Raw genomic sequence first — 22,300 nt, 5'->3', positions numbered from 1 at the left:
AGCATGCCTCTGACCAGAAGAGGTTTCTGTTCCACAGAAACTGTGACTAACTTTTGAAGTCACTCACACTGTCAGACTTGGCACAGCTGTGGGCATTAGGATAGCGCCTCCTGCCCCTGCAAACAGCGGTGTTCTCACAGAAGTGAGCTCTTTGGTTTGCCTCGTGTGCAATTCAGGTCCTATCTAAACTAACAGTTAAACCACCACGATGAAGGACTTGGAGGTTATGCTTGCTTTGTTGGCTACCTACACAAAGCTTACAGAAAAATAGATACACATTTACGAGCAAGTAGTTTACCAAATTATCACTACACTCACGGTGCTGCCCTTTCCCAGGTACTCGGGAATACATTCAGGTGAATATTCTGACTGAAGAGGAACATCCCTATCAGTGCCTGATGACTTCTGCTAATTGCAAATGCAGTTCAGGACAGGATGAGTGCTAGACGCATTTCAGGAGTATTTTATTTACTGTCGTGTGCTACAGTCAAGTTCACACAAAGCACTACAGGCAGGGATTATTTCTCATCCAAACTTCACATACTTAAAAGTGTCTAGAGGAGGCTCTGAAATACTTCCTACTTGCTCTGGAAAGCCTTACCTAGAATTCTGTGTAGAATCCCAGTGTCCTTCAAACCGTCCTTTGTTTGCTTTTAACATTTAAAGGAGTCTGTAGTATTTTATTTTTTTCTCCTCATCAGTTGCCTTCAGCTCTCTTACAGAAAGCAGTAATAAGCATATGAGCTAGCATGACAGATCCGTGATATAATACTGCCGCGATTTCAGCAACACATTGAAGTTCTTACTATGGTTCTTTCAGAGCCTGTGTGTGATACTATCATCTTTTTTTTTTTTTTTTTAATAGCAAGCTTTAAATGCAGCTATTCAGTCAGTCTTGATGAGACAATTCTGTGAGTAAGGCTTAGTCATCCAACATAAGGTTTCACTGTAATTACTTGGGATGTCCAGACACCTTAGCATTTGTGCTAAGGTTTTCATTTCTTTGCTGGGGAGGGTAGAGGCAAGAAAGAGGAGTGACTAAGGATGAAAAGCTTCCTGTCTGCGTGCCTTTGACTCTTTCTTCCCTAACTTACGTCTCTCCCTGACTGTAGTCTTCCTACAGTTCCTTCCGCTCTTATCATAGTTCTTTCACTTGGCTTACCAATAGAAACTTGCACAACCCACCCCACCCCCCCCCCAAAAAAAAAAAAAAAGTAAGCAAGTGCAATTAAGATATAACCAGACATCTCTGGCACATTACTCACTTCTCTCTGGTTAAAGTTCACTTGAGAAACGAGATGCCAACTTCTCATTTGGAAGATACTGGAATTCTAGCAACATGAGGCACTGCAGAGACCTGCCTTTTCCACCTTCCCCCTCCTAATTCTTAGAGGACACGACAGTACTACAGCAGCTAGGGACGTGCTGGCTACTGCTTTCTGAATCCTCCTCGCTTGTGAAGACCAACTTCACCTGCCACAGCCGTTCTTGGCTCTGCCACGAAGCAGCACACGCTGCTGCAAGCACTTTCTGTTTCAGATGTCTAAGAAAGAACAAGTGGCAAAGGCAATATTCTGCCAGGAGATTTTATCGGATGGACCTGAGGAGAGGGGCTCTGAAATGATACGTACGGCTCCCTTGCCAAGGAGCTCAGAAGGTAACACCGTGCTGGCTGACGCTGTCTTTAGAGAAGATTTGCAGACCTGCTGCTGACTACAGTGTAAACAAAAAACTCCGATAAAGCTCATGGCGTATGGTCAGAAAGCCTCCGAACTGCCCCCAACGTGACATTTTGTAGACTACTTACAACCTTCCAGATAAATGATCCTTATTTTTCCAGTCTCACCAGTAACACTGCATGTGAGAAATGTAAAATTTGAGGGCCGATAGCTGTAATATGAGTATGACAGACTAAATCTTTCAGAGTTGCATACTGACGGGGTATTCAAACAATGTTTACTGATTTAAAACTCAGCTGTTTCCTTGGCAGCTGCGGGGGACATTCACCCTCTAACTACCAACAATGTGATTACAATCAACTCCATGCACGACCACGGGAAAAATACGCCGATGCTCTACAGAGTGCATCTACAGCACGGTGCCCACCTCAGATGAAACAAACTCTTGGTTCAAGCCATTACGGGGCTGTTTATAAACTGCAGACCTCTCTCATTTTCTTTAGCTAAATACTCTCCATTTTGGGAGCATTAATGCAGTCCACATTATCCATAGGGGGCATACATAAAAAAAAGAAGTCAATTTAGTTCTCTCATATGAGATTACCGTCCAGGAATTTCTATTCCCGCATAGCTGTGTTATTAACAGAGGGGTTTATCCTGTGCGTGATGGCCAATCACTTTCCACAACTTAATTTCAATTTTGAAGGAAACAAAGTTCTTTTGTCCAAAAGCCATGCCTTCAAGCTTCGCTTTAAGGCCTTAATATCCACTAGAAATACTATTTCAAGGAGTCCAGATTTACAGGCTTTTCCACCTAACGCTATTCTGGAAAACCACTTTATGCAGGGATATTCATATGCAAAAGAAAGTTGTTCCAAATAACATATAGGAACAAGGCAGGATCAAGCAAGGTCCAGTTTTTAAGCAAACACCCTACACTGACAGGGTTAACGTGCTCTAGCCTTCTCCCAGACTTAATTTCGGGTAAGCCAGCCATCTAAAATGAACAGGAATTACAGATTTATAACAAGCGTTGGAATTTGTTGGGATGAACAATACCTGGCATACTTAGCTCCAGGTACTATTCTGATCCCATATTAGCTACAACTGGACAATTGTTTGATCACAGGTGGCCAAGTAACACCTTTAAAGTTACTTCTAGAGGCCCGGAGTTCCCCTGGAGTTCTGCAGTCACAGTAATTTAAGTTGCTGCATTCTGTTGGAGACAGCTTCGTGTGATTGAAGCCAATAATTATGTTTTCAATAAGAATAAAAACCCATCTAAGTCTTCCATCCTTTAAGACCTAAAATCGTCTTTTAAATCATTTTACTGTACCGTATGAATGGCAGGTCAACCCTGTTGCATAGTTGTGTTGCCACTGTTCATAGCGTATGTAATGAAAACCTGACATCACTGTTCAGATTTCACAATCTGTTTCATTATGTTACTGCCTCTAGTTATAATTTAATGTTATTACTTCCCTTTAATAACTATACGTGAAATTCAACATTGTTTCTTCACCTACAAGTCAATTCTTCTTCACAATTTTCATTGTATCCAGCTCCATAACAAGTACACCCAAGTCATGAATGCTGCAGCAACAGTGTTCCACTGCACAGGAGGGTAAGGAACAGGGCTGGCAGGAACTGGCACAGCATGGTCCTTCAGCCAGACAAGCTATCCCTAAAGAGTTACGTCCAAAAGCTCAACCATACCCTCCAAAGCGCTGCAGTGCTTCCCTGACCCCTTTTTTTCTGCTATTAACAAACAGGAGAGTTAGAGAAGAGCTTCTGTAGCCATTCCAACTGACCAACCAAAACCATCACCTACAAAGGGAGCAAGGAAGTGCTAGCAATGCCCCAGCTTGAAGACTACTCAAAAGAAAGCTGGACGCACATGATGGTGAGGGCAAATCCAAGCTAAAGCCCAGCCCACGTGTTCTGAAGACAATACATTCTCTCAGACTGCGCAGCCATTCAGAAGAAAACACATCAGATTCACATGTGTGACGGGGAAAGCTTACAACACTGAAGTACAAAAAGAAACACTGCTTAATATGACATATGTGAGCTTGTACACCAACTATCATACCGGTGCATAACCAACTCATACATTAAACTGAAGACTCTTCTTTACACCTGAAGAGTGTATGCAATCTCATCTGCATTGATGCTGTCGTACTAATAGTTTCTTAAGGTTGCTACTTGCAGTTAACTTCAGTTTCTGCACAAATACGTATCCGATAAACACTAGCAATTTACTTGAATTTTGCCACAGGGAGCTCATCTACTGCATGTCCTGTTCTATAGATAGTCCATAAAAAAAAAGCCTGCTGAAAGAACAAATCAAATATTAATTTAAAATAGAGTAATTTCATACTAGTTCCCACTGTGCGCCACTATCTCCCAGTGCACGTATGATGATCCCATTATGAAATATTCACATGGAAAATTAATCTAAAGCCTGACGTGTTTTTAAATGCAATTTGGACAATCATATCCTCTCCGCAGCGGCACAGAACAATTTCTACTCAGTGCGAGTAAAGAAATAGAGCTATTTGTTAAGCGACTGCTGACCCAGTGGGGCAGAGGGGAAGGCACGGTTACTGGACCCCATTCAAACCCGGCAAGAAACAGGCTGTGCAATCCCACGGGATCGTGCGCTGAGAACTAATTACTGACTGGTTTAGGAGGGGTGGAAGAAAATATTTTCTAAGGAAACCCTTAATGTAAAAGGCGGAGGGGAGGAAGACAGGAGATTGTTCTTCCCTGCAGTGCTTACTGGAAAAAGGCTCGGGACTGCAAATCAAAGAAGCTGCCTACTTCTGCCTGCTGGCTATTTTTAGCAGGTCGGTGCTTGGTGTATGTGCGGGTGGGAGGGACAGCACCCAGTTCTGGTATTGCTTCCTCGGCTGCGTGAAACTAGCCATAACAACACCCCACAGCGAGTTATCCAGGCCAGAATGGTAACTCAACAGTTTGCTCAATTACAGGAACTTCTCCATCTATCAGTGCTCCCTACTGCTATCACGTTATTGAATTTAGGCTATCCTCCTCCACCACAAAAGGCTAGAACATCTGTTTACAACGGATTAGGAAACAAGAATCCTGTTAGAGATTACTAAATACCCTTGAGAATATCAATACTTTTTTTTTTTTTTTAATGCAAAGGCAAGATTTAAATTTTTAGCACCCACAAAGTGTTTAATATTCCTAAATACACATAACCTAAATAAGTCTCCACGTGCAAGGGCTAGAAACAGCTCTGAAGACTTACGGAGGATGCTGCTGAACCAGGGAGAGCAGACGTGAGGAAAGCACCCAGTCCTGGGCACACGGGGGCAGTTCCCACCCCTGCATCAGCCCATCCAGCTACAGAGCTCCACCAGACCACAGGGCCTGTGGCTTCGGATTTACCTAGATCCACCACAGCAGGAAAATCCATGGACAAGAGAGGCAGACTTCAGTGTCCCAGGACAAGTCAGCACCCTTGTGACCCTGGCAGTGCTTGCTGCTCTGCAGGATCTGCAGGACCCACACCAGACCTTCCAGCATTCAAATGAATGTTCTCCTCTGCTTGCTCAGGCCCTTCCTTGAGTACAACACAGCTCCTCGTAACAAAAACACCCCTCCTAGTTTTGAATGTGAAGCGCGTATCTGAAAAATCTGCCCCTAAAACAGAAGAAGATAATGTTTTCATTTCAAGACTTTTTGGACTCATCATACATACACAGCACAGAAGCATGGGATTCATTTTGAGGCTTCCCTGTGGCTGTTTGTTAATTGGTACATTCACTGAAGAAGTCATTAGTAACATTATTTGCCTGAGAAAACATTGAACACAGTTCTATATGAATTTCTGCTGCATTTATACTACGACCAGGAAAAATTCAAGGGATATAAATGACTGATGTCTTTCTTAACCAGAGGGTAGTTTGCTGTACAGATTACATAACTTCAAGCATCCTATAAACTTATAAACAAGCTATGAATTCAAATCCTACCCATTAACTCAAACATTTAGAAATTGTTAACAAACCAAAAGCTGAGACTAATTTCACATGGAGACACGTATGGCTTTGCAGCCCTCACGTAACCAGCTTTCCTCCCTCTGCCAGGCATCACTTTGCCTCTTAGATCTACGGGATGGGGGAACAAAACCAAAGAGAGGATCCTATTCCATCCAGCAAGCTTGTTGGCACGGCCTGTAGCAAAATGCACAAAACATTTGGGCCCTTGGTCTCAACATCACCCACTTTGGAAGAAACTCTTCTGGATGAGTGCTTTTAACTGAAATAGTTGCTACTTACATATTATCTTTCAAGTAATAAGAACAAAGTATTTAGCACCGATCAAAGCTAGAATAGCTCACCATTAATTATAATTCTGTTTTCAGTTGAATACCTGAGCTAAGGACTTCTTATCACGCATTTCAACGAGTCCTCATATCAAAAAGTTTCAATCATGATGGTTATGTTTTAGTATCCACGTGGACATACTCAGCCTTAAAGGCCACTCACAACTCCTAGCACCAATTCAAAGCAAAGTGCCTTGTTTTGAGCCTTTTTTTTTTTTTTTCCAGACGTAGGCCCCAAACCCATTCCCATAGTATGCGAGTAGCAGTACAGTGTGTGCCCTCAAGTACCTATGAAGTACAACCCACTGGCCAGATGTTTTCCTTGAAACAAAGATTAGTTAGCTGGTCGCTGATAAGGGTTTACTGATTTTCCACCCTATAAAAAGTAAAACCAGCTCCCAGGCACAGTCAGATTTCAATCTGTTTACATTAATCAGCGTCCTGCATGTTAGACTAGAAGCCAGCTCCAAAACATACTTCATAACGACGTACAGAGCATGGAGCTTGCAGCTCTTCTCTCATCAGGACAAACATCACACTGAAAAAAGCACCTCAGCTCCACCTGATAACTGAAGTTGCCTATAGTCTTTATATACTGCATCAGTTAATGTAATGCATTACCTGAATAATCTTTTTTTTTTTTTTTAACATACTATTTTCAGGAAATATTTTCTCAGGTCCAAATACAACTTAAAGAAACAGCATCACAACTAAATGCAGTTAATTTGCAGGAGTTTTCTTAAAGTAGAAGATAAGTCCCCGTGATTAAACAACTCAGCTTATTTCTACTACTTGGTGTTAGTTCTCCACATGGGTTTGGATTTTCTAAATTTCTTTCTTTATTGTTACACTGAATCTCACTCAACTCCCGAGTACTGATCTAACATTCAAGTGTTCATACAAACTCAAATGGGTAAAAACAAAATACTGTTCCAAAACCTAGCTACTTCACAGGTAGCAGCACTTCATTAAGTCACACTTTACAAGCCCGCCCATATATTCTCCACAAAGGAAAGAATCACTGCAATCTCCAGTCAGGATTTGGGGTAGACCACTGAGCAGCATTTCCAGGAACCACAGGCAATTCCCTACAGCAGAGGAACCAGAGTCCTCGCAGTCTGCGAGCCTTGGGCTGTTAATGCGACCAACTTCTCACCAAAGCAGCAGGTAATAGCTAGCTGGAGATACATCTAGGGCAAACAAAATCCAAGAATTAACAGAGTGAAGTGAAAGAATTGGAAACATTCTCTGTGAAAGAATATTTAAAAACTAAAAGGAAGTCAAACCGAGGTTCAGCATTAAAAGAAGTCAACGACTCAAGAAGCCCTTTCCCCATATTTACTACTAAGAAACATTTTTCCTCCTTTTTAAACAACAGCACAGACAGCGTTCGAGCCCTCAGCTTAAAGGTGGAAAGCTTTCTATCTCGTTACTAATGCCCTGACACAGCCGTCCCCACGGCATCCATTAGTATTGTTCAAAAAGGCATCAGAGCAGATTAGGCCCCCTACATTTTGCAGTCACAGCCACCGCTAGATTAGACTGCGAGCACGATTTCCTTTTGCTCACCATTTTCTATTGTATACTACCAACAGCTCCAGCAAATATTTAAAACCTTAATAAAAACACATTCTTTTAGGGCATAGCTGGGAAAAAGTCAAGTAACCAAAACAGAGGGAGCAGAAGGCAGCAGAAACACTGTTAATAATAGGGCATAACACAGTAATACCAGCCAAGATACCCGCATGTACAAATGAGGAATTACTAAGCTAAGAAAAAAATTGAGTTCTCTTCTGGTCAAGTGTGCCAAGACAGACACAGACACAACGCCTCAGAAGCTAACAAGTATGTTAAGTAAAACTCCTATTATGAGATAAACACCCACACGCTTGGTTTTAATGCGCTACACCCACCAAAATGAGAAACTGGACACCACGTCTGAAGAGGTGTGTGAAGGAAACAAGACCTGAAACTTGAACACCGAAGTCCTGCAATATTCTAGTATTTCTGAAATATTTATAATCCACCCCTGCCCCCTTATCTGCCCTTATTAAAACCATACAAAGAGCAGCCAGGAATTAATAGCTGAAGAAGAAAGTACACTGCCCATCCACTGGCATTATGGCAAGGAAATTAATGTGAACTGTATGTATGAGAGTCTTGGAAAGTGTTGTTTGACAAATTAAGATGAAAAAGAAGGGAAATAATTTCAACAGAAAGTTATTACCGATTGTATGAGCTTAAGTCAAAAACAGAGAACTTATAAACCTGATGTTTTTCTGAAAGAAATGCTACTTCAAAGACATGATTTTTATCGAGTCTGAAAATACACCAGTGTAGAGTTAAACCAGAGGGAGGCTGTGTTTTGCAGCATTCTTAAATTAACATATCTTTCAGCATAATTACTTGGGCTGTTATTGTATACATGCACACATGCTCACAGGGCCAATTTAACATGACGAAGACCTGGAAGAAGTTTCGGGCAGCTGCTCTGGGAAGACGCAACTTCCAATTTTACACCAGTATAAGATTAAAATGAAAATAGATAATACTTTGGTCTTTAGTTTTTTTCTTTTGTAAGGCAGCGCAGGCACGCGTGCCTTTCTCCAGGAGCTCAGCAGGCAGCTAGGTTTCCGGAGGATGTTTTGTCCCACAGGTGGGACCCCCGCTCCCCCATCGCACACAGGACAACCACCTGCAAGCTTCAGGCCGCCGCGACTCCTCACAATGCCTCGCGCGGTAGGATTCCAACGCTAAAGGATCATTCTAGCAGGGAGCGGCACATCTTCATTTTTGTGTTCGTTATTAATAAAAACGCATTTAAACGGGGTAAGAAGTAGTATGTTTTCTCCGTAGCTACGCGATATCACCAGTTTGAAGCACTATATGAAGCGAATCGCTTCTCTAAGCGCCGATACCTGCCCGCCAGCACGCAGGGACAGCCCAGGCAGCGCTCTGCAGCCGGTGTGCTCGCCGGGAACCAGCTCCACGATCAACCCCAGCCGGGCCCCGAGCAGCCCTCCCGTCCCACGGCCAGGACCTGTTGGGCGTCCCGGGGGCGGTGCAGGCAGGGCAGGGCAGGGCAGGGCAGGGCAGGCAGGGCGCACACCCGCAGCCTGCACCTGCGCCTTCGGCTGGCCGCGGAGAGCCGCCCTTCGCCTCCCCTCACCGGCAGAGCCCGGCCCGGTCCTCCCCGCTCCCCCCCTCGTGGCGGCCCCAGACAAAAGGGCAGGGGCACGGCCTCGCCCGCACGGCCCCGAGCGCTCCGCCGCCGCTCCCCGCCGCCCCCGGCCCGGCCCGGGCCCCTCTCGGGCTGGAGCCCCCCGGCGCAGCCCCTCACCTTGGTGGAAGCGGCCGCGGCCCTGGCGGACATTTTGTGTCCTTCTCTCTCCCCCCCCGGAGCCGAGTGCTGCGCCCGCCAGTGCCCAGAGCGGGGGAGAGAAACTCGCCGCCGCCTCACACGGCTGCCCGGATAAACATCCCACGGCCGGGAACAGGGAGGAGGAGGAGGAGGAAGAGGAGGGGAGAGGCGGGCGGCGAGGGAAGGGGCGGGGAAAGGGGCAGCAGCAGGAGGAGCAGCAGGAGGAGCAGCAGGAGGAGGAGGAGGAGGAGGAGGAAGGAGCCTCAAGTTTGAGCAAAGCGCCCGGCTGCTGGGGCTCGGCTGAGGGTGCCCGGGGTGTCCCCGCGGCCCCGGCCCCTCAGCCCGGCCCGGCAGCAGGAGCAGGAGCAGCAGCAGGCGCGGTGCCGGGCAGGGCGTGAGGAGAAACCCCCCCGAGCTGCAGCACCGCACGCTGCCCGGCCGCTGCGGGACACTGGTGGCTGTGGAGCCCGGTGTCAGGGCCTCGGATCTGCAGCTTTACTCTGTAGGTGCCCCCAGCTGCTGCAGGGCTCCCTCCACGCTGCCTTCGCGCGCAGCCGAGTTCCTAAGGAGGCAACAATGTGGTGATCCCAATCACTGCTTCGCAAAGGAACGCCCTACCCGAGGCTTCTGTATGAGTTTTATGTTTGTTCTCCTTTGAAAATAAACAAATTCCTATTCCAGGAAATAGCTGAAGCTTATTCCCAAGGCAGCAGCCCGAAACCGAGGGGGAAGGAAGGCCACCTCCTCAGCTGCAGCAAGGAGGACGCGGCACCGAGCAGCAAAGGCCACTGTGGCCTTCCCTCTCCCTGGGAGCCAGGGCCGTGCCAGCCCTCTCCCAGGCACACGCCAGCATGGCCTCAGCGCCCCAGTGCACACCAGTTTGGGCAGCACCATCCCGGCCCTGTGGCACCCGAATGCTCCTGCAGTGCCCCAGCACCCTGCCTTGTCCCCAGAGCCCAGCGGCCACACATTGCTCCGGACACACCGGTCCCCAGGGGAATTCTCCTCTGCTGTAGCACTGCCTTCTGCCAAAGCTCCTCAGCTGACCCTGACACAAAAACTCCATTGCTCTTTTTTTATTATTATTATTATTATTATTTGGTCATTGCAAGAAGTAACTAAGCCTCGGATTTTTCTTAAATCTATCTACACACACTGAAGGAGGAATGTGACATTTTTTATTACCACATCACATGCGTAATTGTCAGAGGAGGCAGGAAGGAAAAGGCTGAGATCACAACAGGAAGGAGGGGGAAGATTTCAAGGTGTCGAGACACGAAAAGAAACTCATCGAGGACATGAGGGGAGAGTGACCTGAGAACGAGCAGGCTCCTAATCCCTCCCTTCCATCTTGAGCATGGACGGGGGCAACGCTGCCGTCTGGGCAAGAGGAAAGCACAGATCAAAGACCTGAAACCGAGGAGGTGTGAGGCCAGGGAATGAAAGAGGACCACAGGGAGTGCAAACACAGGGAGGTGGAGGTGGATGCTGAAATGAGAGGGGCCACAGGAAAGAAAATACTTCTGCGAGTTCTGGGAGAAAGACTGGGGAGACAGAAAAAGATGAAGGAAAAAATACAAAGCAATGAAGGCTCCACCAAAAAGGGAGGTGCAGTTTTTGTATCATCTTACGGAACACTGGTTGACGAAAGGCCACAGATCCACACACTGGATTTGACAAGGACGCAGACTGTTAGACAAGGAAGGGCTGCTAGCTAGGGGCTCAAAACACCTTGCAGCAGATTCAAGATGATCACAGATGACCTCTTGCCAGCCTGGGAGAGGACACAACTCCTCTGGCCCACAGAGACTCATGGAATTTCTTTTCTTCCTTCCTTCCTTCCTTTCTCTCAGTCTCTGTTTTCCTTTTCTTTCTTCTTTCATTTCCTACCCTCCCTCTCTCCCCTCCTGCCTCCTCCTTCCTTTGAATAGATGTGTGAGATTCTGCCTCCACTGCTGGTATCAGCCCCAGGAGCTAGAAGCACCGTCTTTCTCTCTTAGCTTTAGTAAAATGTACACCCTTGGTGCTGGCCAAAGAGATACAAACTACTTCAAAGTGTTTTCTTGTTCAGGAACACACTGCTGCCATTTCAAATTCTTCTTCTGGAGAACTTTTTCATCTCTTCATTAACCGATTACTCACAGGCAAAGCTACCATCACAGTACTGAAAATGCCAAATCACACGTTGGACAAATGTCAGTCAAATAGCCTGAATATATGAAATAAAATAAGCCTCGAATGATTCTCCTATTTACCTTCCTTTAAAAGTTCTTAATAAAGTATTACAAAATTCACCTCTGAAATGAGAAATTTAAGTATTTTGAAGAATGTTGGGGTTCTAATACATTCATGAATCCCCTGAAAAAAACTAAGAACAGCAAATACCTATCCATATATACATTTGTGTCAATACATAGGGATACATATATATACACACACATATCAGTGTTTATGAATATACATGCCCAATATAGAGAGAGTACATTCTGTCAGATACAGATATATACCGAGTCCCATCTGTTAGAGAAGACAGACGGAGGATCAGAACTGTAAATCATATTCCTGTGACTGCCCTTTTAGGTCCTGAAAACAGGACCTAAACAGACATCCGTGTCCTCAGAGAGAAAACTGTCTGAAAACTCAACAGCAGAAGAGCAGTACTTTACATATCTTTCAAATAACTGCCACTGAGAGATATCTAAAAGAAGTACGATAATATTTTCCTGGCAGGAAACCTCAAAATAAAATCACTATGTGATCGGTGTTCTTCAAGCCCCAAATTGGTTCAAAGGCCACAGAAGGACAATCAGATGTGTGAATCCTTATTTCTGTTTTATGGCATGTGTGTCTGTCACACTGCAAGAACAGGAAGTCTATTCTCTACTTTATGTTGATTTAACTTTTTAAGAAATGTTTTGATCACTTGAAGATGGGGAAGAAGGAAACTGCAGAACCACAGCCACCACCGAGACAACTTCCTGTGGTTTTTGTGGTGCGTGTGGCTCAGAAAGAGAACAATTCAGAGATCTTTCAAAGCTTTCAGATATTTTTGCTGCCATCTGAGGTAGTCTTGGGAAAATTAGCTATATATATGCCTATGTGATATCAGTGATGCCAAGCAGTTGACACTGGATGTTCTCTGTAATTGCCACTTGGTTTCAGCATTTCAGGAATGAAGATAAAAGGGGCAGAGAAAATCAGAATTCACGGTAAAAACTACAAAAGAAGAAAGTACCTTTTTTCCAACTCAAGAAATAAGAAAGTGGTTTCAAGAAACCACCGGGAAATTCATGTGCTTAAAATTACAGTTTTTTAGTGTCTTGCCAAATCAAGTACCTAGGGAAAAATAATGCAGTCATGATGCCTAGTAACGACTCTGATCTTCCTCCCACTTCCATGCAGTTAAAGCTTGCTTCCTACATCTTCTTCCTCATTAAAAGGCTGCGTACCGCTGCATATCCCTCTTCTAAAAACACTGCAGATAACTGCCCAGTATTACAGTGAGCAGAGTCTTCCAACACCTCATTGCCTCTCACATAGTAGAACTGTTAGACAAGGACAAAATCCCAACCATCTTTAATTGCTCTCTCATTAATGGATGAAAGTATTCACCTCAAGTACACACCAAAGGCTGAATAAGCCCTGAACGGGAATAAACCCAACCTGTCTTGCCAGTCAGCCAGTCTTAAACTCCTGATGTTCTAAACTCATTGCCATTTCCTATTTATCACCTTAAAAGTCTATGAGGTTTAACACATTGCAAGGTTTTTCTGATCAGTGAGACCATCATTTAAGTTTTTATGCAAATGGCAAGTGTACAAATGGAATTAAAAGTAGGTTGCAGGGGCTAAGCAAGATTATTTTCAGCGTTAAAATATTAAAAGAATTTATTACTGTAGAGCTGAAGAGAACTTAGGCAACACTCTTTGGTTGTTATTTTAGGATATCCTTATAAAAAGATTTTCTGTCTCCTTGGTTTTGGCCAGGTCTTCGAGAATCTCTGTCATCCATATTATTATGTGTAGTGACAAAATCTGGGAACATAAAAAAGTGCTATCAGTAAGTTTTAATCTCGGTTCATGACAGCAGAGCTAATTTATTATAGAAATGTTATGTAAAACTATTCTACGTCCCATCTCTGACAGACACTTTGTGAATGGGACTGTGTATTTTAAATGCACGGCAGCTGATCGAGGCCGATTTTATGAAATGCCTCACTATAAGTAGCCACTGGATGTCAAAATGTCAGATATACTTAATCTGTACTGCTCTGCTTTCTCCAGCTTTATTTGGTTGAGAGGGGACAGTAAAAATAATCGAAGACAGCTGCAAAACTTAAGCAGTCATAAATTTGCTACTGATGTGGTTTCCTTCAGATAAACACACCAGGGACAATGCCATCCATGCTCCATTGATTCAGAATTTTTATTTTTCATACTTTGCTTTCAGAGAGCATGATAACGTGACTCAGACAGAGAGCAACATGTACCAAAGATTAACTGCACAGGTGTCTTTGATGAGTAAAAGCAAAGAAGTAACACACACCAAAACACAGACCTTTGTCACTTACAAACTGTAAGCATTTTGGAAAGGCAGGCCAGGGATAGCTTAATAAATGTGATTGATTTAATGAACTTGCTGGCAAGCTCCTCTCTGTCCCAGAATTTTCCAGGAACCCTTGCACACAACACGAGGTGATAAGGCTGATCTTGGAAACCCAGCAAGAAATCCCCACCTATCGGGACTGATGAAGCTGACTATGTGGGTTTTGGCAAGGTGTGGCTTTCCAACCCAGAGAGCTTTGAAAGCTGAGTTCACTTCACTTCTCCAGTTTCTTGAACGCAAATATCTTGGTTGCAGTGAGTACCGCAGGAAAGCATCGTGACTCATTTTGGTTAATGAGAGGGCATGCATGCAGAACAGGAAACCATGGGCTGAAAACTGCTACATTCAACATGAAAACCTAGCACTGAAATTTTTTATACTGCCAGCTAATTTTACAAATACCACAAAAACTTGATCTCGTTTGCTTCTTAGGTCTTCGTGTAAATACTTTACTGTGTACCTGCAGAAATGTAGAAACTTAAATTGTGGAACTTTAGAAGCTATAATCACCTGTTATTGCCACTCGGCTTTCAACTCCCTTCTCTCTTGCTGTCCTCTAACTTTTCTCGTTACAGCTGGCACAAGGCTCCATCTATTCTAAAAGTCACATGCACAACTCCATCGAGTCCAGGCACTAACGGTGTTCTTAAAAGCAGGAACACCAGATTACACCAGTAATTCCAGCGTAATCTTTACCTCAGTTGGTAGCTCTGTCCTAGTAGCACCTGCTTTACAGGAGTGACTTTGGTAAGGTTTAGAGGAGGTAAGTAAGGTGATTAAGCTTCAGATGGTCACGCCCACAGAGCTATGTACCCGTTCCACCTTGCTATTTGTTTTTGTTTCTACTTCCCGATGGTAAAACCAGTTAAAAGAACACTTTAAAAAGACTGCTGTTTGTGTTAGTGAAAGAAACTCAGGTAATCCTACTCGTACCCTGGGCAGCTCTCCTAACAGTGTATTTCTGGATGACTGCATTGCACAGTGCTGTCACAAGTGTCTGCGATGGTTTTGCCGGGGCTCCCACTCAAAGCCATTATCATTCAAAAATATATTAAACCCGATAAATTAACTCGTCAAATATTAGACTATGGCAGAACACAGTTTTACGAATTTTAACTCCGTGTTTCAATAACTCACCCTCCACCAGAAACAGTCTTATTTAAGACAAATTTGTTGAGCATCACACACTTCTCATCTTACGAGTTACAAGTCCTCTTCAGTCACTTCCAGCATGCAGCAACTAGGGAGAAATCTGCTTATCTGTGATATTGCACACTCTGCTTTTAGCTGTGCCTGTAATCGATAGCAAGACCCAGCTCACAGGGACATGTGGTTTTGCAGTACGCCCTGGTGGAACGGTTCATCTGTAACTGTTAGACTGTGGTTAATATTAATCTTTTAAATTATACAAATAAAACTCACAACGAGTTTTTAAAAGAAGTTAAAATGTTTTCATTTTATATAATTGTTTCAAGGTGGCAATATACAAGAGAGAATAATAGAGTAGAAAGTGCTTAGTATGGGAGGATATTGCATTATTTCCTGACCTGCTGTTGTCAGGAAAGAAAAACGTCACAGGTTGACTTTTGGGCTTTGGTATGTCACAGCACGTGAGATCCTCAGGCAACACACACTGCTGTGACAGAGGCCGCACATTTTTCTGATGTTACTTGACCACCCCTTTCTGCTCTTGCACCTATGTTCACCTCCTTGATAGCTGCATCAAGCTAACTGTGGAGGGGAGTAACAAAAATGGTACTGGCTAAAAATTATTCTTGTAGCCCAGAGGCGGGAATGGGGACATTTTTTGGCTGGCTTTTCCAGCTCTCCAGGCATTCACGCTGCACACAGATTTGTAAATTGATTTACGTTTGCCAGGCCAGGAGCTCTTCAGAGAATCTCCGAGGTGGCACCTGTCTCCAGGTAGGGGCTCAGCTCTGATCTCAGCTGGCTAGAGCTGGCCGTGTGCTCGCTCACTCAGAAAATATTCGCATTTCAGTAGACAAATGTATGTAGCTAAGGGTGTATCTATACCTCCAACTTTAAATCTAAGAAATCAGCAGCCAGAATTTTTCCTGGTTCCGTTGCATTACCAGAGAAACCTTCTTTGTTGTGTAAGACCAGATGCCACAACCTCCATCACGGGGATGCCAAGAGGCTCTAATCAGAGCAACGCTTTAATCTAGCTAAATGTATACAGAGAGCCCAGAAAGATTCAAAGCAAAACTATTTACACTGCACAGCTAACTGTTCAAGCTCCCTGTGCTTGCGCTGGGCAAGGGCAGACACTATTTACCACATCTGGGTGAGCATTTCTCATGTCTAACATTTTGAGGTTATTAGGTAGCACCGCCTTCCCCGACAAGGGCCCATTATATCCATTTCATTAGCTAAACCTTTTCTTTACACATCTGTCAGCTCCATCCAGTGCGCGAGCTGAAAACCTGTGACTGCCATATCTTTTTTTAAACGTGTGAGATTTTAATCCTTGTGAAAGGTGCTAAAGCAAGAGCCATGGGAACAAAATGCTTCTTGTTCTCAGAGCAGGTAAAGCAAGGACAAGCAATAAAGAAAGCTTCCCTGTGAAGTCCAGTCCGTGGCTGGTTTTGGTCCCTCGATGCCTTTGCCTTTCACGAGTGCCTGAAAGCTCGCCTGTTTGGTGTTATAAAGATACAGCTTCTGCCTATAAATCTCACTCCTTAGCTAGCAAGTCCTTCTGAAAGGCTTCTCAAATTGCAGAGAAGACAGTTTTGCTCAGTGTCAGAGTCTTTGTGAGTCACGTAACTCTGGTACTTCTTTGCTTTAAGATGACTAAATGTGTAACTGGCAGCAAGGTGCTCACACAGATGTGATTTATATGGCTTCTTATGAGAAACGTAACACGTGTTTTGACAAAGGTCTTACACAGATACTTCATTTGGACTTTTTTCCCAAGCTTTTCAAAAGCTTCTCAGTAGAAGGGGCAGCCCTTCAAACACTTCTCTTTTTCCTCCTGAAGGCCCAGTTACACACCTGGAGGCTGGAGCAAGCCCTACGACTATTTCCCAACGATGTGCCATGCTGGCAATGCTCAGAACATCGGATTCTTGTGCTAGGGCCATTCAGACATGGACTACTGGACAAATACTTCTAAGGTTTCATATCAGGATAGCTGTACTCTATTTGGACAGCTGGGCATCTCTTTGTTTTCTTAACAATATATGCCAAGAGCATGCAAAACCAGAGCAAACCTAGCCCCTACGTAACCAGAGAAAACATCTCAAAACATTTTACTAGAAGAAAGCACCTTTATTTAACACTGGACACTTGTCTTCCAGTATTCATATTTCTCTTTCCAATTCTGTAACTGTGCCAGCACTCTCACAGGCCTTAATGGTGCTGACAAATTGATTATGAAGATAATTAGTCATTTCTCTTTAAAAGCTCTGTAGTCTGGAGGCAGCAGCTGAGGTTGGCAGTGATCTTCACGGCAGAGCGGAGGAGGCAGCCGTGTTCCCTGTGAAGGCCAGGGAGCAGAGAAGTTGCCGCAGCTCACGTGAAGCCTCCCCTCCCTGTGCCCTGGCCTGCGCTGCATCTGCATCATCTGCTGTTCACCCACTCCTTGGTCTTGGCACAGAAATTATCTGGAGGGGTAATCACTGAATGTTTACATCATTTGGGAAAATCAGTGAAATGATCTCTACCTACGTAAACATGTTCAGCGAGGATTACTAATCACATATGATGCTCATTATATTTGCAAAGGCATGGGATAATGCAGCAGTTCTTGCCCTCAGTATATTAAAAACAACAGAAAATTCTGAGCTGTGCAAAATCTTTGTTCATATATATGCAGGGTCAGCTTTACCCATGCATGGTCACGAAAGGCCCAGAGACAAGGGTGTGACCAGTGTTGCCTCCCTCCAGCAGCACAAGCCCCATCTTGCATAACCTGCTAGGGAGGCAGAAGAGCAATAAGATGAATGCAGCTTCAGAGCATGTCACTGTGTTAGCACTCGACAAGGCTACTACACAGGTACTGAGATCTTATCAGAGCGTGATTTAATATTGTGACTCAGGTTGGGTGCTGAGCACGTGAATGTTGTTATTTGAATTAAACTTCCAAACAAAAATTTCATTATGTATCATAATTCATTTAAAAATGAGTGTTTTGTTTCTAAGTGATCAGCATGGATTGAATTGTGTAACTTAAAGATACTTAAATCCTGCCCCCACGTCACTGCAAACCTAATTGCGGTGACCTCTCAAGCTAAGTTGGCTGAGGAGTTTGCATCACCCCCCTCCAGCTCTCCATCCCAAACCGGTCATGTCAACAGCAAAGAAGGTCAGTGGTCTACCAGTACGGGCTGGTGTGGTGGGAAGGAGCTGTCTCAAAGTAAGGAGCACCTGGGAACTGCCTGCTTTATCACAATTCACATTATCATTTAGACAGAATGAAAAGCAGTATTCCACGGCATCAGCCTCTTCCCCGTTTTTAGAGAGATGATTCTTGTATTTGAGACTGAAATTAATTCAGCCAACATAGGCACTCCACCTTTAAAAGGCTCTTTGAATATATGGAAACAGAGATGCCTTTAAAAGTCATGCATGTGAGGCTGTTTGGGAGCAATTTCAGTGTGGATTCAGTGGGTGCAGCCAGCCGCAGGCGGTGCCCCCTCACCGCATGCCTGCTGAGCAGCAGAGGGGGCGGCTGCGGGGCAGAGGGGATGCTGCTGCTGCTCAGCCACATCCCGAAGCTGGCTGGGGAGGAAGGAAGCCTCCACCTCTGCCAGAGGACTCTGTCAAAACCCTCCCGTAAGAGCCGGGTAAAGGACGCAGTGAATCAGCGCGCTGCCTCTGGAGGCACCTTCCCCAGGCACCCGCTCGGACCTGCTGCGCTCCATCTGCACCCACACAGCCCTCGGCCCTGGGCGCTGCTCCTACCCCAGAAACATTCACTGGGCTCCAGGAGAGCCCGACACTCTGTATTTCTCATATTTTTAGCAACAGCCCTGTTGCTGGGATGTATTGCGAATGAAATAAACACGCCATTATATAACGTTATTAGGGCTATACGGCAGTCTTTGCCTCAGAGGGACAAAGTACATACAGCAGCCACAAAAATTCGGACATGTTAAGGGGCAGAAGACGACACACAGCTGGCCAGTGACTGCATTATATCTTGATTAAAAATAGGGGGATAACAGAGTACTTGAACTGAGGATATCCCCTTACCCCGGCACAAAGTTATGCACATATAAATCTTGAATGACTTGCAGCACAAAAACAAATTGCTGGGTCACCAGCTGAGATTTCAACTCATCTTGAGCCTCTAATTATGCTTGAACAGCTCTTGAAAACACAGAAATCTGTTTCTGACTGCATAGCAGAGCACGGAATGGGCCAGGCAAATATTGTAGTAACCTTCAAAAGCAATGTGATAGCTGGTGTGCGAGGTGTCCTCTGCCCCCTCCTCCCTAGGGAAGTCAGTACTGATTGTGGAAACATTTAATCATAAGATGCTCCAATAATTGACAGATTTTTCTATTTTTAACATTCATTTCAATATTTTAAACAAGTATTGGATGTAGTTCGTGATAAAATCTTTCCATTTCCATTCCCTGCTATATGGAAGAAGTATTTAATAGACACACTTTGATGTAAGCGTAGATTCGCAGACAGATAATTTTCTTCTGAACAAACTTGTTTCTGTAAATATAAATGCAATGCAAACATAACTGGCACAGTCCTGTCTGTGGTAACAGCTGTGATTAAATCATACCTGCTTCTATTGTCAGGGATGTTTATTAAGCTCCACTTTGCAATGAGAGAGCAAACAACTGACTACACCCATGTTTAGCAGTGGCAGGATACAGATGTTAAATTCTGGACTGCACTAGCCAGCCTCACATCCCTTCAGCTCTGCAACTTCTCGTTTTTCTCTTCTCTTTCCTAGTTTGTGGGTTTCTGAATATGGAGAACATTTACTCGGCTCTTCTTCTTTATTGTGTTATATATCTGATGGGAAAAAAAAAAGCCTCAAATGCACTGCATGAGGCATACTGCTTCTCAAAATTCATTTTCCAAGCATTTTCTGGGGCCTTTTTAGAAGGAAATACAGGTTTTGCACAGAGAATTCTCGTGCATGACTTTAGCATTGTGGCCTGTTCCTCGGGGGGCTGCCGAGACCCAAGCAGCCCCAATGCCCGGCTATTACCAGCCGGCTGCCACAGGCACGCTCTCCGACCCGGGGTTAATCGCTTCACTTCTGTGAACATCAGTAAAACATCAAAAGGAGGCTACATGGCCTAATTAATACCTTTAAGAAGCTTTTAAAGTGCTTTAGAAATTAACTGGTGCTACACAAACACACACCACTGCTGTAGAGCTGCAGTTGAAAAAGACAAAATTAACCTCAATACTGGGGCTCATTCTTAAAAGCTCCGGCAAGCTGTACGGCCAGGTGCCACCATTTTCCCTTTGTTTTTTCTCTCCTGGCAGAGTGTCTGTAAGCCTTGTCACCGCGGATCCCCTCCACGGGAGTGCAGAGGGTGTGCTCCTTACCCCCGCTGCTCCCCGGCACCCGCTGTGTGCGTGCTCGGTACAGCCTGGGCCTGTCTGCAAAGCCCCGACTGATGTTTCATTTCTTCGTATTATCACCTCCGATTCTCCTTCAGCGTTACAGCCGTGTAATCCCTGTCCTGGGAGGTTCTGAAGATGAGACTGGCTGAACAACCTGGTCTGGCCTCATCGGCGAGCCAGCCCTGGGCAGGAGGCTGGAGCTCTCCTGTCCCTTCTGACCTGAATTATGCCCCGATCCGAACACTGCTGCTTCTTCCCGGTAAAAATTAGGATTTCCTAGGCTTTTCACCTCTGTATCAGCTTGTTTTTTGCAACCCAATATAATTTCAGGTTCTGCACATTTCCAAACTCCCCAGCTAGCTTTCTGAAGTACTTTCCACCTCTGGTGGAGGTCACTTTTTCCAGCTTCTTATATAACCACAGCGAGCTTTGTTCTGCCTTTTTTCCCCCTTCCCCTGTCTGACAGGAGGCATTACTGCCATTTGGCAAACAGTGTGCTTTTAGAGGTTTTTTCCTGATTCCCTTCTCCACGAGCTACTGTACAAGTTCTAAAAACAGGTCAGCCTTGCACACACCTATCTGAGCATTTCTCCTGTCTTTAAAAGCTAATTAACGTGAAAACAAAAGAATTTGCATGCAAAACTGAGTAAAAAAACTGCTGGAGACAGGAACCAAAAGGGAGAAGCTAGCAACTGAACAACTAAGACACACCTTCTTTACTCCCAAATTCTCTACATTTTGCAGCAAACTATGATCAATACCTCGTTTCCTCAAAGCATCACGCAATACCCAAGCATAGACACTTCAACTATTTTTGGTTTTATGGAGTTAAGATCTATACTGCTAGAGATAAGCATCTTTTTTTTTTTTTTTTTTCTTTTTTCCTTTTTCCTTGCATATATAAGCTCATATAAATGGCTCCAGTGAGTAATTTTCCTTAAGGGCCACTACATAAGTCTGGCATATTTTCAGACTATCCACATCACTGAAGGTTGCTTACAGCTTTGAGCAAAACAGTGAAAGTACTGCCGTCCTCATGACCAGGCAGACAAGGAGACAACTGCTTTGATAGTTATAGAAAAAAGGACTCTCTGTTTGCACAAACGCTTGTGCACTTTTTGGTTTCTTCCTGAAGCCTGTCCACACTTCGAGCTCTTGGTGGGTGAGCGAAGCAACCCACACATGATCGCTGAGTCCACACTGCATGGTTATGCTGTGATTCAACCACTTTTGCTTCCTTTTGCTGTGGCCACTCCGCAATGGAGCCTTGCAAAATAAGTCCACAACATCCTGCTGTTGGTCTCCTCTGAATATACGTTTGAGATTTTAGCACAAGGATTGTAGGATTGAGAACTACTGGAAGGCAATAAATCCTGATGCTAAAGAATAATTTCCTTGAGTGTCTGTTCATCCTCTCACCCAGTTCAGCCAGGAGAGCCAGCACCACTCCCCAGTTCTGGCAAGCCACCCGCAGGAAGCACTGCTAAACCATGCAAAGAAGCCACTGCACCTATCAGAGAGATAATGACTGTGAGATACAGGAGAATCAACAAAAAGCTGGTGCTAAAGTGAGGGGAAACAGTTGTTTTGGGGACTGGAATCCAGGTCTACTTTTGTCTACACAAACTGAATTCACAGACCAAACTGAATCCACTACAGTAGTAAAGTGGCAGAGAATTTACAACAACCCAGTGACACAGACGAGCTTCATGGAAAAAGCCTCCACCGACTGAAACC

General features: G+C 44.6%; 1 protein-coding gene across 5 annotated transcripts in view; it reads right to left on the bottom strand.

Annotated features, from left to right (window-relative positions):
* The window catches only part of TJP1 (tight junction protein 1), a 78,131-nt gene extending 68,557 nt beyond the window's left edge, over positions 1-9,574 (bottom strand). For 2 of the 5 annotated variants that reach the window (XM_082769273.1, XM_082769275.1), the window contains exon 1: positions 9,377-9,574. In XM_082769273.1, the coding sequence (XP_082625399.1) occupies positions 9,377-9,409 (33 nt within the window). In that variant the 5' untranslated portion in view covers positions 9,410-9,574. The remainder of the gene's footprint in view (positions 1-9,376) is intronic. The other 3 variants (XM_082769272.1, XM_082769277.1, XM_082769276.1) reach the window with 2 other exon arrangements.
* Positions 9,575-22,300: the final 12,726 nt, after the last annotated feature.

The sequence above is a fragment of the Aythya marila genome (assembly GCF_965140915.1).
Source record: "Aythya marila genome assembly, chromosome: 11".
NCBI lineage: Eukaryota > Metazoa > Chordata > Aves > Anseriformes > Anatidae > Aythya > Aythya marila.
The sequence above is the reverse complement of the archived record's forward strand: the minus strand, read 5'-3'. Positions and strand labels throughout refer to the sequence as shown.